At 41.7% G+C, this 16,670-nt stretch overlaps 1 protein-coding gene across 1 annotated transcript; it reads left to right on the top strand.

Moving 5' to 3' along the window:
* Positions 1-435: 435 nt before the first annotated feature.
* LOC140715646 (probable G-protein coupled receptor 139) lies at positions 436-3,000 on the top strand. The gene is made up of 2 exons (XM_073028009.1): positions 436-505; positions 2,105-3,000. Exons 1-2 carry the CDS (start codon positions 436-438, stop codon positions 2,998-3,000), a joined length of 966 nt encoding a protein of 321 aa, XP_072884110.1.
* The last annotated feature ends 13,670 nt before the right edge of the window (positions 3,001-16,670 follow it).

Raw genomic sequence — 16,670 nt, 5'->3', positions numbered from 1 at the left:
TGTATAATTTGCATAATTGTCATTTAAAGTCATACCCGTGTGTTCAATATGGCAAGGCCGGAAAAGTGTTAAATATTGAATTTTGAGGTTTGAAAATATATACAATGTCTTCCCCCCTCTCCACCCACCCCCACCGCCATCTCATCAGAAAGCAAAAGGAACTGCATCAATTTCCAAATTTGCGAAGTCACTCTAATTCGGTTGTTACCAAATCTGTTTGTTCGTTAGCTGCTAGCAATGGTAATTGAGACATCAGCCATTATATTTGCTCAGGGACTGCATCTTAAATTAATGTCATTCCACGTGATTGAATTGTAAACAACATGAACTTATTTATCTGACTTTCGGTGTTGAACACCAAGTATATTAACAACTCATTTCAAAAACAACAAGAGCGCGGCTGTTAGGAACGGGTCTCGCAGACTCTCGCGGAAAATGCACGCACCTCCCAGAGGCTTGGTGTACGCAATTTATTACACGGCTCTTGCAGTGATCGCGGTTCCAGGTAATGCACTTCTTACTCATCAAATGTTTGAGCTGTTAATTCCAATGGTCTTGTGGTCTTTATGAACTAAATTCCTGCCACATAATTGGCTGAGCAGATATTTGAATTAACGACCAAGTCTGTGTGTGTGTGTGTGTGTGTGTGTGTGTGTGTGTGTGTGTGTGTGTGTGTGTGTGTGTGTGTGTGTGTGTGTGTGTGTGTGTGTGTGTGTGTGTGTGTATGTGTGTGTGTAAATATATATATATCGTAATTTGCAAAAGAGTTCGCACACAGCATCTACTAAGTGTTTACCAATACTAATTAAAATTTAAGACTCAGAGATATTGCTGTTTCAAAGGCAAACTGAATTGGAGATGAATGTCCTTCCAGCATGTGAATTCCCGAATCAAATCAAAATTAACCCATGAAGGAAACGGAATATGAAACAGCTAACACGGTTGCGATAACGTCTTACGTACCCTAGCTACGTGCCTATGACCTTTGCACAGTACAGTTCATAATGTATAAATATGACATATACATTAAGTTATATAAATTCATACCGCTCTGTTTGACGTTACAAGGTCTATAAGAACGGCATGACAGTCTGTAGGGGGTAGGGAATGATAAGTGTGATCTAACTGAATTACTTTAAGGCAGTTAACTGGACGAATTTCTTGACACAGTTAACGTGTAACATTTGATTACATGAGGAGCAAATATTCTCTGCCTTAGATAGACGCAGCGTGTCTGGGTGCATTGCATTAACGCGTGGTTATTTGAGTCAGATGGGAAGGAATTTCCTCCAATTATTCTGTGTCTTTCTTTTCACTCCCGAGCCACAGTTCTTCCCCTCTCTCCGCTCCCCTGGGCAGTCACTGTTCTAACGCGTGTTTAGTTGCATTACTGTCGCATTTGTGTCAGCCTGCATCTGTCTGGCCACTCTCCTCTGATCTCCCTTATTAACAACGCGTTCTTCCACTGAGACTGCCGCTGACTGGATGTTTATTTTTGTTGTTTCTCGAAATATTCGCTGTAAAAGCTAGACTCTGGAATTCCCAACCTAGCATCCACGGACTACTTGCCCAATAGTATTTGTCCATGACATGAAAAAGATTGGAGACACCTGTTCTAGAGCGTGTTGTGCGTGAAACCCCCTGGAGATCATCAGTTTCTCAGATACTCAAACCACTGCCAATCAATCCACGGTCAAAGTCACTTAGATCACACTTCTTCCCCATTCTGGTGTTTGGCCTGAAACACAACTGAACCTCTTGACGATGTCTGCGTGCTTTTTATGCTTTGAGTTGCTGCAACATGATCAACGAGCTGGTGTATAGGTGCTCCTAATGAAATGGGCATTGAGTGCATTTTTGATTATCGTGTGTTAATGAATGAAGCCCAGAATGCTTTTTCTTTACTCGGTTCAGTTACTGGGCATTGAGCTTCCCATACAGATCGTAATGCAACCAGTTTGGAATATCTCAATTGGCAGCTATAGACCTTTCTCACAGAGTTTTGGTGACATACCGAAATGACAGACTACTTCTGAGTTTAAGCTTCTGCATAACACCTGCTCCATGTGTGTTCTGTCACTAATTTCCAATCTTTCACCCACAGTTAATAGAGTGGCGATTGTGATCCTGTCCCGAGGAAACTGCGGTCTGTCCAGATGTATCAGCCGATACCTCGTGTCCATGGCGGCGACGGATCTTCTGGTAATTCTCACCGCCGTGATACTAAACCGGATTCCCGCTATTTATTTCCCCGGTAGTTTCCTCTCCATCACACCAGTGTGCAGTTTCAGCATTGCAGTAATTAACGCCGCCAGGGACAGTTCGGTTTGGTTAACGGTCACATTCACCTTTGATCGATATGTCACCATCTGCTGTCAGAAACTCAAAGCAAAGTACTGCACGCACAGAACCGCTGGCATAGTTGTCTCTACCGTCTGTACTTTGGCCTGCGTGATCAACATTCCCTGGTACTTTGAGCACGAACCAGTCTACGTCGTTAACAACGTGCCCTGGTATTGCAAGCGGAGGGATATCCGTTCTTCTGTTCTGCTGTGGACAATATTTCATTGGACCAATCGCGTTCTGAATCCTTGCCTGCCGTTCCTGCTTATTCTCTCGTTCAACGCTCTGACTGTTAGGCACATTCTGGTGGCCAGTCGGGCTCGTAGGAGACTCCGCAGTTGTTCGTCGGGAGAGAGACAGAGCGATCCGGAGATGGAAAGCCGCCGGAAGTCGATCATCCTGCTCTTTGCAATCTCGGGTTGTTTCATCCTACTGTGGATGCCGTATGTTGTTCAATTCTTTGTATTTCAATTAGCTTATACAATTAATGGCTACAACGACCCCAGATTCATCCTGATGGAAAGTGCCAACATGTTTCAGATGCTGAGCTGCTGCACAAACACGTTTATCTACGCAGTGACTCAAAACAAATTCCGGAAAGAGTTGAAGGTTCTGATGAAAATTCCGCTGAAATTTGCACGTTCCTTGGCTAAGTAAAGGATGTAGCAGGTTCTTGCAAAAGAAAAACTAAAAATGAATAACCGAAAATTAAATATGTCGTCTTCTTTTGTTTAGACCACAAATAAATGTTGCTCGAAACTCTAGAGTTAAAGTGAATTACACATTATGCTGTCATTGTGCATTGGAAATCATTATTGAACCTAAACAATTGTTTAATAGTCTGTTTTCCTTTCTAGAGAACTCAGATGTCTATGACCTCCCATTACCCCCACACTCCGCTTCCCGCAGGGATCGCTCTCACCGTGATTTCCTTATCAATTCGTCCCACCCCACTGGTGATTTCCTTATCAATTCGTCCCACCCCACTGGTGATTTCCTTATCAATTCGTTCTACTCCTCGCACTTAGCCCTGTGCGTGGAAGAAGTGATACACGTGCCCATACTCTTCTTCCCGCATCACCATTCAAAACCCCAAACAGCCCTTCCCGGTGAGGCGACATTTCACTTGCGAGTCTGCTGGAGTCATCAACTGTACCCGATGACAGCTTCCTCTACAACGCTGAGGCACGACGTAGATTGGGGGCCGTTCACTGTGTCGGCAACAAACAGAGTTTCCCGGTGGGCAAACACTTTAAGTCCACTCCCCATTCCCATTCGGGCGGCGATCAACTACTTCCTCGACAGCCACGATGAGGCCACTCTCAAGTTGCAGAAGTAGCACCTCATATTCCGTTTGAGTAGCCTCCAGATTGAAGGCGTGAACATCGATTTCTCTAACTTCCGGTGTTCTCTCCTGATTTCCCAGTCCAGTTTCCCTCTTCCCTCCGCTTCTCCTCACCAGCCCGTCACTTCCCTCTTCAGCTCTTCCTATTTCCCATGGTCCACTCTCCTGTCCTATCAAATTCTTTCTTCCTCAGCCTTTTACATTTTCCACCTATCACCTCTCAATTTCTTACTCCATCCACATCCCCCACACTTGAGTTCATCTGTCACCTTCTAGCTTGTACTCCTTTCCCTCCCCCGCCTTCTTATTCTGGCTTCTTCTCCCTTCCTCTTCAGTCCTTGTTCGGGGCCTCGCCTAATGAAGAACCTGACATTGTGCTGGAGGAAACACCATGTGAGACTCTGGGAGCTTAGCCACCCAGATTTGCCTTAGAACTGCAAACACCACTTCCTCTGCAATCTGTATAAGGTACATGAACCTGGAGATGCTTTGCCTCACTTCCGTAGACTCTCTGACCATCCCCTGAGTAAATACAAAGGCAACAAAAATATTTAAGATCGGCCCAATCTGCTTTGGCTCCGCGCATGGATTACCAGTCTGATCTTCTAGAGGACCAATGTTGTCCTTTGCAATCGGTTTGATCTTACTATATCTGTAGAATGCCTTAGGGTTGTCTTTACTTTGTCTGCTAGGGCAACGTCAGGCCTTCGTTTATCCCTCCTGATTTTTTTCTTAAGTGTTCTCTGGGATCTCTTGTACTGCGCTGTCATACGTAAAGTGTACTGGGCGGCAGCAAGGCGATCACAAGTCTCACAGCATTGCAAGAAGCTTTTACCCAGTCTAACAGTGTTTATTCTTATACTGTGGTAACTTCTGCCTGAAGGTAAGAGGTTCAGGAGATTGTGGTAACAATGAGACGGGCGATTGACAAAGCTGAGGGCTCCAGGAACGCAAAGCTTCTGATGCGCACCCTGCATGGACACAAGATGGAAATAAAAGTTACAACAATAAATAATATTTGGACATAGTGACGTAATTAAGAGTTGCTCAGTTGTCCTCGCGGTCGAAGACGAATTCTTGTTCAAATGTCTAAAGGAAGCAGTTGATGTGCTTGCAGCAAACTGCTAAAGTTTGCAAAGGAGCGAGTGAAGAAGAGTACAGTAGTTGAAATCTCTTCCTGTATAACATTATACCGGGGGATAGTGTCAGACACCTTAGCGTGTCATTCGAACTTTGTTTAATGATCCGTCTAACAACACAGCAATCAAATCTTACACATTCTACAGATTCACCACTCTCGGTCTAAAGAAACTCCTCCTCATTTCTATTCTAAAAAGACGGCGTCCATTCTGACGCTGTGTCCTCCAGTCAGACACCTCCACTATAGGAAACATACTATCCACATCCACTCTATCAAGGCTTTTAATCATTCGACGTTTCAATTACGTAGCCCCTCATTTTACTGAATTCCAGTGAATACAGACCTAGAGCCATCAAAGGAGATTGAGAGGGGATCTGATTGAAACATATAAGATTATTAAGGGATCGGACAAGATAGAGGCAGGAAATATGTTCCTGATGCTGGGAGAGTCCAGTACCAGAGGGCATGGTTTGAGAATAAGGGGTAGGTCATTTAGGACAGAGTTAAGGAAAAACTTCTTCTCCCAGAGAGTTGTGGGGGTCTGGAATGCACTGCCTCGGAAGGTAGTGGAGGGCAATTCTCTGGATGCTTTCAAGAAGGAGCTAGATAGGTATCTTATGGATAGGGGAATCAACGGATATGGGGACAAGGCAGGAACCGGATATTGATAGTAATTGATCAGCCATAATCTCAAAATGGCGGTGCAGGCTCGAAGGGCCGAATGGTCTACTTCTGCACCTATTGTCTATTGTCTATTGCCTATAAACGCTTTCCATGTAACAAGCCGTTTAATCCTGGAGACATTGTCCTGAATCTTCTTTGAACCCTGTTTAGTTTTAACACATCCTTAATTGGCTAAGTGGTCCAGAAATGCTCACAATACTCCAAATGAGGCCTCTCCGGTGCTTTATAAAGTCTTGACATCATATTCCTTGCTTTTATATTCTAGTCCTCTTGAAATGAATGTTAACATCGTATTAGCCTTCCTCACGACAAACTCAACCTGCAAATTAACTATTAGGGAATCCAGCATATTGACTCCCAAACCCTTTGCGCTTCAGAATTTTGTCTTTCTCTTCATTTACAAACTAGTGAACCCTTTCAATTCGTAAGAGGCCCAAAACCGCTCCCAGTACTTCAATGCAATCTAACCAATGACTTCTAACTCTTCAGCATTACATCGCTGCTTCTGGATTCTATTCATTTCAAAATGAATACTGACATTGCATCTGGCTTCCTTACCACGACTCGGAACAAAAGTTAACCTGTGTGGAATCTTCATGAGAGCTTCCAAGTCACTTCGCATCTTTGGTTTTAGAATTTACTCCCCATTTAGAAAATAGTGTACGCCTTTATTGCTTCTCCGAAATCTATGGCCATGCAAATCCCTCACTATATTCCATCTGCCACTTCGTTGCCTATTCTCTTAACTAATCAAAGCTGTTCTGCAGACACCCATTTTTCCTCAACACTACCATTCCCACCACCTATCTTCATATCGTCAGCAAAACTGGCATCAAAGCCATCAACTCCAGTATCCAAATAATTGACATATAACGTGAAAAGAAGCGGTCCCAACAGTGGCCCCATGTGGAACGTCACGAGCCACCTGCAGCCAACCGGATAAGGCAGTTTTCAATAGACAGTAGACAATAGACAATAGGTGCAGAAGTAGACCATTCGGCCCTTCGAGCCTGCACCGTCATTTTGAGATCATTGCTGATCATCTACTATCAATACCCGGTTCCTGCTTTGTCCCCATATCCCTTGATTTCCCTATCCATACGTTACCTATCTAGCTCCTTCTTGAAAGCACCCAGAGAATTGGCCTCCACTGCCTTCCGAGGCAGTCCATTCCAGACCCCCACAACTCTCTGGGAGAAGAAGTTTTTCCTTAACTCTGTCCTAAATGACCTACCCCTTATTCTCAAACCATGCCCTCTGGTACTGGACTCTCCCAGCATCTGGAACATATTTCCTGCCTCTATCATGTCCAATTCCTTAATAATCTTATATGTTGCAATCAGATCCCCTCTCTGTCTCCTTAATTCCAGCATGTACAAGCCCAGTCTGTCTAACCTCTCTGCGGAAGACAGTCCTGACATCCCAGGAATTAACCTTGTGAATCAGTGCTGCACTTCCTCTACAGCCAGGATGTCCTTCCTTAACCCTGGAGACCAAAACTGTACACAATACTCCAGGTGTGGTCTCACCAGGGCCCTGTTCAAATTCAAGAGGATTTCCTTACTCTTGTACTCAATTCCCTTTATAATAAAGGCCAACATTCCATTAGCCTTCTTCACTGCCTGCTGCACTTGCTCATTCACCTTCAGTGACTGATGAACAAGGACTCCTAGATCTCTTTGTATTTCTCCCTTACCTAACTCTTCACCGCTCAGAGAATAATCTGCCTTCCTGTTCTTACTCCCAAAGTGGATAACCTCACATTCACATTAAACGTCATCTGCCAAGTATTTGCCCATTCACCCAGCCTATCCAAGTCACCCTGAATTCTCCTAACATCCTCAACACATGTCACACTGCCACCCAGCTTAGTATCATTAGCAAACTTGCTTATGTTATTCTCAATGCCTTCATCTAGATCGTTGACGTAAATCGCAAACAGCTGTGGTCCCAATACCGAGCCCTGTGGCACCCCACTAGACACCACCTGCAATTCCGAGAAACACCCATTCACCGCTACCCTTTGCTTTCTATCTGCCAACCAGTTTTCTACCCATGTCAATGTCTTCCCCCCAATGCCATGAGCTTTGATTTTACCCACCCATCTCCTATGTGGGACCTTATCAAATGCCTTCTGAAAATCGAGATACACTACATCCACTGGATCTCCCTTGTCTAACTTCCTGGTTACATCCTCGAAAAACTCCAATAGATTAGTCAAGCATGATTTGCCCTTGGTAAATCCATGCTGTCTCGGCACAATCCTATCACTGCTATCTAGATATGCCACTATTTCATCTTTAATAATGGACTCTAGCATCTTCCCCACTACTGATGTTAGGCTGACAGGTCGATAGTTCTCTGTTTTCTCCCTCCCTCCTTTCTTAAAAAGTGGGATAACATTCGCCATTCTCCAATCCTCAGGAACTGATCCTGAATCTAAGGAACATTGGAAAATGATTACCAATGCAACCGCAATTTCCAGGGCCACCTCCTTTAGTACTCTAGGGTGCAGACCATCTGGACCTGGGGATTTGTCAGCCTTCAGTCCCATCAGTCTACTCATCACTGTTTCCTTCCTAATGTCAATCTGTTTCATTTCCTCTGTTACCCTATGTCCTTGGCCCATCCATACATCTGGGAGATTGCTTGTGTCTTCCTTAGTGAAGACAGATCTAAAGTACTTATTAAATTCTTCTGCCATTTCTCTGTTTCCCATAACAATTTCACACAATTCATTCTTCAAGGGTCCAACATTGTTCTTAACTATCTTCTTACTCTTCACATACCTAAAAAAGCTTTTGCTATCCTCCTTTATATTTCTGGCTAGCTTGCGTTCGTACCTCATTTTTTCTCCCCGTATTGCCTTTTTAGTTAAGTTCTGTTGTTCCTTAAAAATTTCCCAATCATCTGTCCTCCCACTCACCTTAGCTCTGTCATACTTCTTTTTTTTTAATGCTATGCAATCTCTGACTTCCTTTGTCAACCACTGTGGCCCCTTTCCCCCCTTTGAATCCTTCCTTCTCTGGGGGATGAACTGATTTTGCACCTTGTTCATTATTTCCAAGAATACCTGCCATTGCTATTCCACTGTCTTTTCTGCCTTTTCAGAGAAACTTGAAGCTGCTCAGCCTTTCTACTGCTAATCTCTCGCTGACGACTGGTTCGTTCGATTTCACTTTCCTGTAGTTCACAGTCAGAAAGGATATACTAGGATATATTACAGCGTTCATCAACTCAACTAAGAAGGAGTCAAAATCGCTGTGTATTTACGGAAGAGTTGCCACGTTTGTTGCAATTACGGAAAAATTATGGATAGAAATAAGAGTGTCCCAGTGGAAGCAGAGTATTTGTAATTTCAAATAGTTAGTGGTTTTGTTTGCTGCCAATATGTCGTCGCTGTGTATCACCAGCAATGTCTTAAACCAAAAACTGCTTACAAAACTGCATACATCTAATCCCTTACAAAATGCAAACAACAAAACTATTTATAATTTCATATTAAAATGCGAGTACTATCATCTACAGTACAATTCCTTTGGGAGGTGCACCATTCACCCAAGCTAAAAAGGAGTTGGGGCGAACAGGAGCAGAAATACGCCATCCGGCTCATCAAGTCTGCTCAACTTTTCTATTGTGGCTGATTTATTTTTCTTCTCAACCTCAGTCTTCCGCCTTCGTCCTTACTAATCAAGAAACTATCAGCTTGCGTTTTAAATATGCCCACCGACTTGTCTTGCACAGCCGAATGTGGCAATGAACTCCACAGATTCATCGCCCTTGGCTAAAGAAATCCCTCCTCATTTCTGGTCCAAAGGGACGTCCTTCTGGTCTAAGTCAGAGCCCGCTGGTCCTGGCTCACCCACTATAGGAAACGCACTCTCCAGGTGCTGGATGTACAAACTTCTTACAGACAACGGAGGAATTCAACTCCGAACTCCTGAACGCTGATTTGTAATAGAGCCGCGCAAACCAGCTACGCTACCATGGTGCCCCTGCTTCTCCAAAAGTTGGTAAATCCTCTCCCTCAGAATAACCTCCTCAAATTACGTTCCACCAACGTATGACTCACAAGGGTATATTTTCCGGGTTTTTTTCCTAATATATAAAACTTAAGGCTGGTTGGCACCTCCACCCCTCTAAACCCCAACCACCACTGCTTTAGTAATTCCTGTCAGAGTCACCTTACGTGCAGATACTCCTATGTCTAGCGACATGTTACTGACAAACGATCAATCAACGTATATGAGCTATCTTATGTATTTATCTGGGTGGCGGGGTGGAGATACGTCTCTACCAAACGAGGTGTAAGCCGCACCTTCCCTCCTGCAGGTCACCATTGGGCAAGGTGTAGCACCTGCTTAGCCACTCCCTCCACACCCTCCCCCACCGCACCCCCCTTAGGGTTACGTGAAGACATGGAAGAGCAGGTGGTGGATGAAGGTCTGAGCAGCTGGTGGAAGGCAGGCCATCTCTGACAATGGCAGGGGTCACCCGTCTTGTAAAGAAGGCAATGGCAAACCACTTCCGTATAAAAACTTGCCAAGAACAGTCATAGTCTCCGAAAGACCACGATCGCCCACATCATACAGAACAGCACATAATTATAATGATGTTTTTGTATTTATTGTTTTTATTGATATTTTCCTTATCTTAGCTGGATCGGATCTCCTTTACACTTCTGGACTAGAAATGACATTAAACAATCATGAATCTTCGATCTTCAAATACGAATGGATTACTTTGATAATCAATAGACCGACAAACTTCTCTTTTGACGGTCAATTTGCCCTAAAGTGCAGATTGAACCCTGTTTCGTTATTCGGAAGAGTAATCTATTTCCAGTGAATTAATCTGAATTATTAGGCGATAACCTTGATAATTTGCTTGGGATGTGCTGTTCAGGAAATGTGCACATTCTGAATATTTGTTCTGACGTTGTTGTTATGATACGTCCAGGTGTGTTTGAACCAGCTGGTGTTGCCCATAAATCTCGACACGGCTGAGGTATCCCGGATCAAACATAATCAAAAACATTGTTGTTTCTCTTGCTGAGAGAGAGAAGGTGCACGCAGGGCTTATTGGACATTGCACAAATGCAAAATAATGATAATAATTATAATAATCAAGTAGCAATTATCATTCATCAAAATTTCGCTTTAAAATACAAACTCATAAATGAAGTCACACCTTACTATAAATACAAGCCTGATTCAGTTTTAGAGTCAGAATACCACAAATTATATTATGACTGATCAGGTATTACAGATAGGACAATCAGTAATAACCGTCCAGATAAAATAATACAAGATTTTAAAAAAACAAGAACAGCTTATTTAATATATATAGCCATTTCAATCACATAGTTCACAAAAACCAATAAGTGAAAACACTAGAAATATGCTGAATTTAATTAGGAAATTGAAAGACTTTGGGAATTGAACATGGTATACATTGTCTCGTTAGTAATGTCTGCAACTTGGTATCATCCCAAAGGCACTTCAGAATAGCATTAAACAATTACAGCGACAGGGAAATGTCAACGTAAATCCTCAGAAGGCCACAATACTAAACATCACTGGAATAGTCTGAAAGTTTCTAGTAATTGACAAATGAGCGTGCTTGACAATACCCGTACCTCAGGTTTTACCGGCTTGAGATGAGATAGATAGATAGATAGATAGATAGATAGATAGATAGATAGATAGATAGATAGATAGATAGATAGATAGATAGATAGATAGATAGATTGATAGATAGATAGATAGATAGATAAATCAATCAATCATACTTGAAGGTATGCTGAAAGAAGTTATAAAAATACCCACAACTGGAAAAGTACTGGAAGTGATAATATTCATAATTATTGGTATAAAAAATTTACTTGTCTTCAGCTGTACCTATTAATGCATATTAACAGTTTTCTTAATAATCCTGAAAAAGTGGCTGAAGTATTGACAGAAATCACAAAAGATCCATCAAAATATCGTTCTATTACTTATTTACAAGCTATTTATAAAATTCATCATGTATCTCGCAACTAATCACCACTTACTTATATAACCGCAGTATACTTACAGAAAGGATGCCGTAAGGGTATGAAAGGATGTGAAGAGCAACTAATAATAGATTCTACAATTCTAAATCAAGCTCGGCGGGAAAGCAGAAATCATTCACGTTGTCCTGTTGACTACCAAAAAGCATTTGACTCTGCCTCACACTCATGGTTAATAGATATTCTTAATATATATAAATTACTATACTTGTTTTACAATTACAATCCTTGTGAAATTCCTTCAATATCTGATGAAGCACTGGGGTACTACACTACCCTATCTACTAGCAACCATAAAAGAACAACTTCCGTTGTCAAAATAAGCCAAGGCATTTTCAAAGGCGACTATCCAAGTCCAGAATGGATTTGTCTAGCTACACACGCTCCCTAACTTACTGAATCGGACGAAAATTGGGTATGAAATCAGAAACAACAAAACGAATTATACCTTAACACGCCTTCTATACATATGCTCCTTCATCAGTAAAGCTAAAGCAATTGATTGAAATACTAGAACTATTTTCAAAAGATATAAAATGAATTTTGAACTGAATAAACGCAGGACTAAATATAAAGAAAGGTGCAAAAGAGCTATTAGGATACAAAACAGAGCAGTAGGATACAATATAACTGATGAATAGATATGTAATTATCCTGGACATCAACAAGCAAAGGAAGTAGATCATAGTGCGATAAAGGAAAAAAACTTTTGGCAGAATTTACTTCAGGGTTTAAGAAGATCCGCCAGAGTTCAACAGTAAAAATATAACAAATGTAAGAAACACTTACGCTATACCTATAATAACATCTTCTTTTGCTATCATATCTTGGTCCGAAACCGACCTGGAAAATTTACAAAGAAAACTAAAAAGTGAAATGACAAATTTTAGAAAGTATTAGGTTCACTCGAATGCGCTTATATTAACACTGTCCTGGACAGAAAGGGGAAAGGAAGAAGGGACATTAACAAATCTACGCAACAATCAAATAAAAAATCTAAGAATGTATTTTAATCAACGAAAACAGGATTCAGCACTCCACGCAAGCAAAGTGTACACCACTAAACTTAAATGAGAGCAAAATCCAGAAAAAAATGAAGAAACTATTACTATGGAGGAAAATGTTAACCAGTGGAGGAGTATGACCCCACTATCTTAGCAGACTAGACGTCGAAAACCTGGCTCACAGTTGGAGACCTCTTACCAGGAAAATAAAGGGGTTCCTTGTGGCAATACAGAACCAGGTGGTTAACACAACAATACGAAATAAAGGACCAACAATTTCAACATGATAAATGTAGAAGTTGGCAAGAAAAACCGGAAACAGTCCAACACATTGCAGGATCCTGTCGCAGGTTAACGCAATCTGATTAGTCACACGGGCACAATCACGTGGCAAACATCAGTCATCAAAATCTTACTTCAAAATGCATCCTCAGAAATGAAATCACACCTTATTATAAATATAATAAGATGGTGGTGGACTTTAGGAGATCTAGGCCTCATATGGAGCCAGTGATCATTAATGGAGAATGTGTGGAGCAGGTTAAGACCTACAAGTATCTGGGAGTACAGTTAGACGAGAAGCTAGACTGGACTGCCAACACAGATGCCTTATGCAGGAAGGCACAGAGTCGACTGTACTTCCTAAGAAGGTTGGCGTCATTCAATGTCTGTAGTGAGATGCTGAAGATGTTCTATAGGTCAGTTGTGGAGAGCGCCCTCTTCTTTGTGGTGGCGTGTTGGGGAGGAAGCATTAAGAAGAGGGACGCCTCACGTCTTAATAAGCTGGTAAGGAAGGCGGGCTCTGTCGTGGGCAAAGTACTCGAGAGTTTAACATCGGTAGCTGAGCGAAGGGCGCTGAGTAGGCTACGGTCAATTATGGATAACTCTGAACATCCTCTACATAGCACCATCCAGAGACAGAGAAGCAGTTTCAGCGACAGGTTACTATCGATGCAATGCTCCTCAGACAGGATGAAGAGGTCAATACTCCCCAATGCCATTAGGCTTTACAATTCTACCGCCAGGACTTAAGAACTTTTTAAAAGCTATTATTAATGCTTTTTGAGATAGTGATTTAGATGCATATCATATTTTTTACTGAGTTAAGTATTGTATGTAATTAGTTTTGCTACAACAAGTGTATGGGACATTGGAAAAAAAGTTGAATTTCCCCATGGGGATGAATAAAGTATCTATCTATCTATCTATATAAGCGTCACCCAGTTTTAGTGTCAGAGTTCCAAAAATTAATTATGAGTTCGAACAATCCATAGTGACCACCTGGATATAATAATACAGGATAAACAAGCAAAAACAACTCACTTAATAGATACAACCATTCCAAACGCACATTACTTACAGAAATCAATAATTGAAAAACACCAAAAATATGCTGAATTTAAAATAAGAAAATTGAAAGGCTTTGGAACATGAACAAGCCATACATTGTCCCGATAGTAATATTTACAGCTGGTGTCATCCCAATGGCATTACACAATAGCATTAAACCATTAAGGCTACACAATAATATCTAAGAAGATCTCCAGAAAGTGGCAATTCTAACCATCAATAGAATAATCCGAAACTTCCATTGAAGAAGCTCGACCCGAATAGTCCGAGAAATGAGCCTGTGTCACAGATTTTGCCAGGGTGAACTCAGAAAAAAATGTTTTATTGTAACAATATCTTTAAACAATTAGGGCAACAAAGTAATATCTATGTAAATCTCCAGAAAGCCATAATACTAAACACCAATAAAATAATCCGAAAGTTCCTAGCAATTGACAAATGCGTCTGCTTGGCTATGTCCTTACCTCAGCTTTTACCAGTTTGAGAGGTGAGAAAAGACAATTAGTGACAGTAATGATAAATTAACACTAACTATCGACATCACCAGGTGGAGAGCCTTGAAAGTGAGTCCGTGGGCTATGGGGACAGTTCAGTATTGAGGTGAGTGAAGTTGACCGAAGCTATATCCTCTGGTTCAAGAGCCTAATGGATGACGGGTCATCGCCGTTTTTGAAGCTAGTTTTGCACTTGCCTCCAAAACCACTGACTCAACCTGGAAGTTAACTTTTATGGAATCCTGCTCGAGGACTCCCAAGTCCCTTTGCAACTTTGTTTTTTTTTTTTAGTTTTCCCTCCATTTAGAAAATTGTCCATGCCTTTATTCCTTCTGTCGAAGCGCTTGGCCAAGCAAATCCTTCACTATATTCCATCTGCCATTAATCTTTCGAAGTCCTTCTGCGGACACCCTGCTTCCTCAACACAACCGGTCATCGACCTAATCCTCATATCTTCCACAAAATTAGCCACAAAGCCATCAAATCCTTCATCCAAATCATTGACATATAACGTGAAATTAAGCTGTTCCAACAGTGGAATACCAGTAGTCACCAGCAGACAACCAGAAAAGACCCCCATTATACCAGTCAGCCAAATTTCACTCCACTCTAGAACCCTTCGCATGATACCATAAGCTCCTATTTTCTTAAGAAGCCTCATGTGCAGCACATTCGCAAAGACTTCTGACATTCCAAATCAACAACATCCACCCTTTGTCTATCCTGCCTGTTACTTCCTCAAAGAATTTCAATGGATTTCTCTGGTTTCCTTTAGGAAACCGTGCTGACTTTGACCCTTTTTATCATGTGCCTCCAAGTACATCGAAACCTCGTCCTTAATAATATATTTCAAAATCTTTCCAATCACTGAGGTCAGGCTAACTGGCCTATAACTTTCTTTCTTCTGCCTTCCTCCTTCGTAAAGAATGGAGTGACATTTGCAATTTTCCATCCTCAGAAACCATTCCGGAATCTGCTGATTCTTGAAAGATCTTCATGAATACCTCTGCAATCTCATCAGCTACTTCTTTGCGAATCCTGTTGTGCTGACCATCTGGTTCAAGTGAGTTAACTACCTTCAGACTTTTCACCTTCCCAAGCATCTTCGCATTGTTAATAGGAAGGACGCTGTCGCATTTCTGGCAATTCACTGGTGTCTTCTACAGTGTTGACTAGCGTAAAATACTTGTTAAGTTCATCCATCATTTCAAAGTCCCCCATTTCTAACCTCTTCGGGATCATATGCTGACAGTCCAATATCCACTTCCATCTCTCTTTTACACCTTATATATCTGAAAAAGTTTTTTTGTATTCTGCCATCATACCTGCTAGTGTCCCCTTCCAATCAAATTTGGTCTGCTCCACGCTTATGCCTTCGTGATTCCCTTTACTGCACTTTAATACTGACGTATCGGATACTAGCTTCTTCTCAAATTTTAGATTGAATTCTTTCATAATATGGTCACTGCCTCCTGAGGGTTATTTTAGCTGAAGCTTCCTAATCAAATCAGGATCATTCCTTAACACCCAATCGAGGATTGCCGCTGAACCACAATATGCTCTGAACAGCCAAATGGACGATATTCTACACATTCTCTCTGTTGTGATCCAGCACCAACTGCATTTTCAATCACCCCATGATTAACGAAACGTTGCACTTTTCACATGCCTTTCCTATCTCCTGTTATAACTTGTAGCCCACATCCTGGCTACTGTACAGTGGCCTGTGTATAACTCCTATCAGCGTCTTTTTATCCTTGCAGTTTATTCACTCTACCCACATTAATTCTACATCTTCCTATCCTATGTCATCTCTTTCTAAGGATTTGAATTCATTTTTTTACCAATAAAGTCAACCCACCCCTCTGCCTACCAAGGATATATTGTTCTATCCGTGGATGTCAAGCTCCCAACTATGATCTTCTTTCAGCTCCGACTCGGAGAGCTCAGAACATGTTACCTGCCGATCTCTGACTGCGCTACAAGATTATCTACTTTATTCCATATACTTCATACATTCAAATATTACACCTTCAATCCTATATCCGTCACCCTTTTCGATTTTGTCCCCCTTTTAAAGTGCTTCTCATCCCACTGACTGGAATTTTGCCCGATCATCTGCTTGTCCTTCCTGGTAGCTTCACTACACATTGCATATGCTTATAAACCAGCAGCCCTATCCTCAGTCATACCACTATAATTCCCATACCCCTGCCTAATTAGCTTAAACCCTATTCTTGGCTTAAAATTTCCC

This window comes from Hemitrygon akajei, chromosome 24 (genome assembly GCF_048418815.1).
Source record: "Hemitrygon akajei chromosome 24, sHemAka1.3, whole genome shotgun sequence".
In the NCBI taxonomy this organism is placed as follows: Eukaryota; Metazoa; Chordata; class Chondrichthyes; order Myliobatiformes; family Dasyatidae; genus Hemitrygon; species Hemitrygon akajei.
This window is presented reverse-complemented; position numbering and strand designations above follow the sequence as displayed.

What these genes read in the sequence shown, in the direction of transcription:
- LOC140715646 (XM_073028009.1), top strand. Translation starts at nt 436, where the DNA reads ATGCACGCACCTCCCAGAGGCTTGGTGTACGCAATTTATTACACGGCT. An exon ending in TGCAGTGATCGCGGTTCCAG is followed by an intron (nt 506 to 2,104) that starts GTAATGCACTTC and finishes TTTCACCCACAG; the next exon opens with TTAATAGAGTGGCGATTGTG.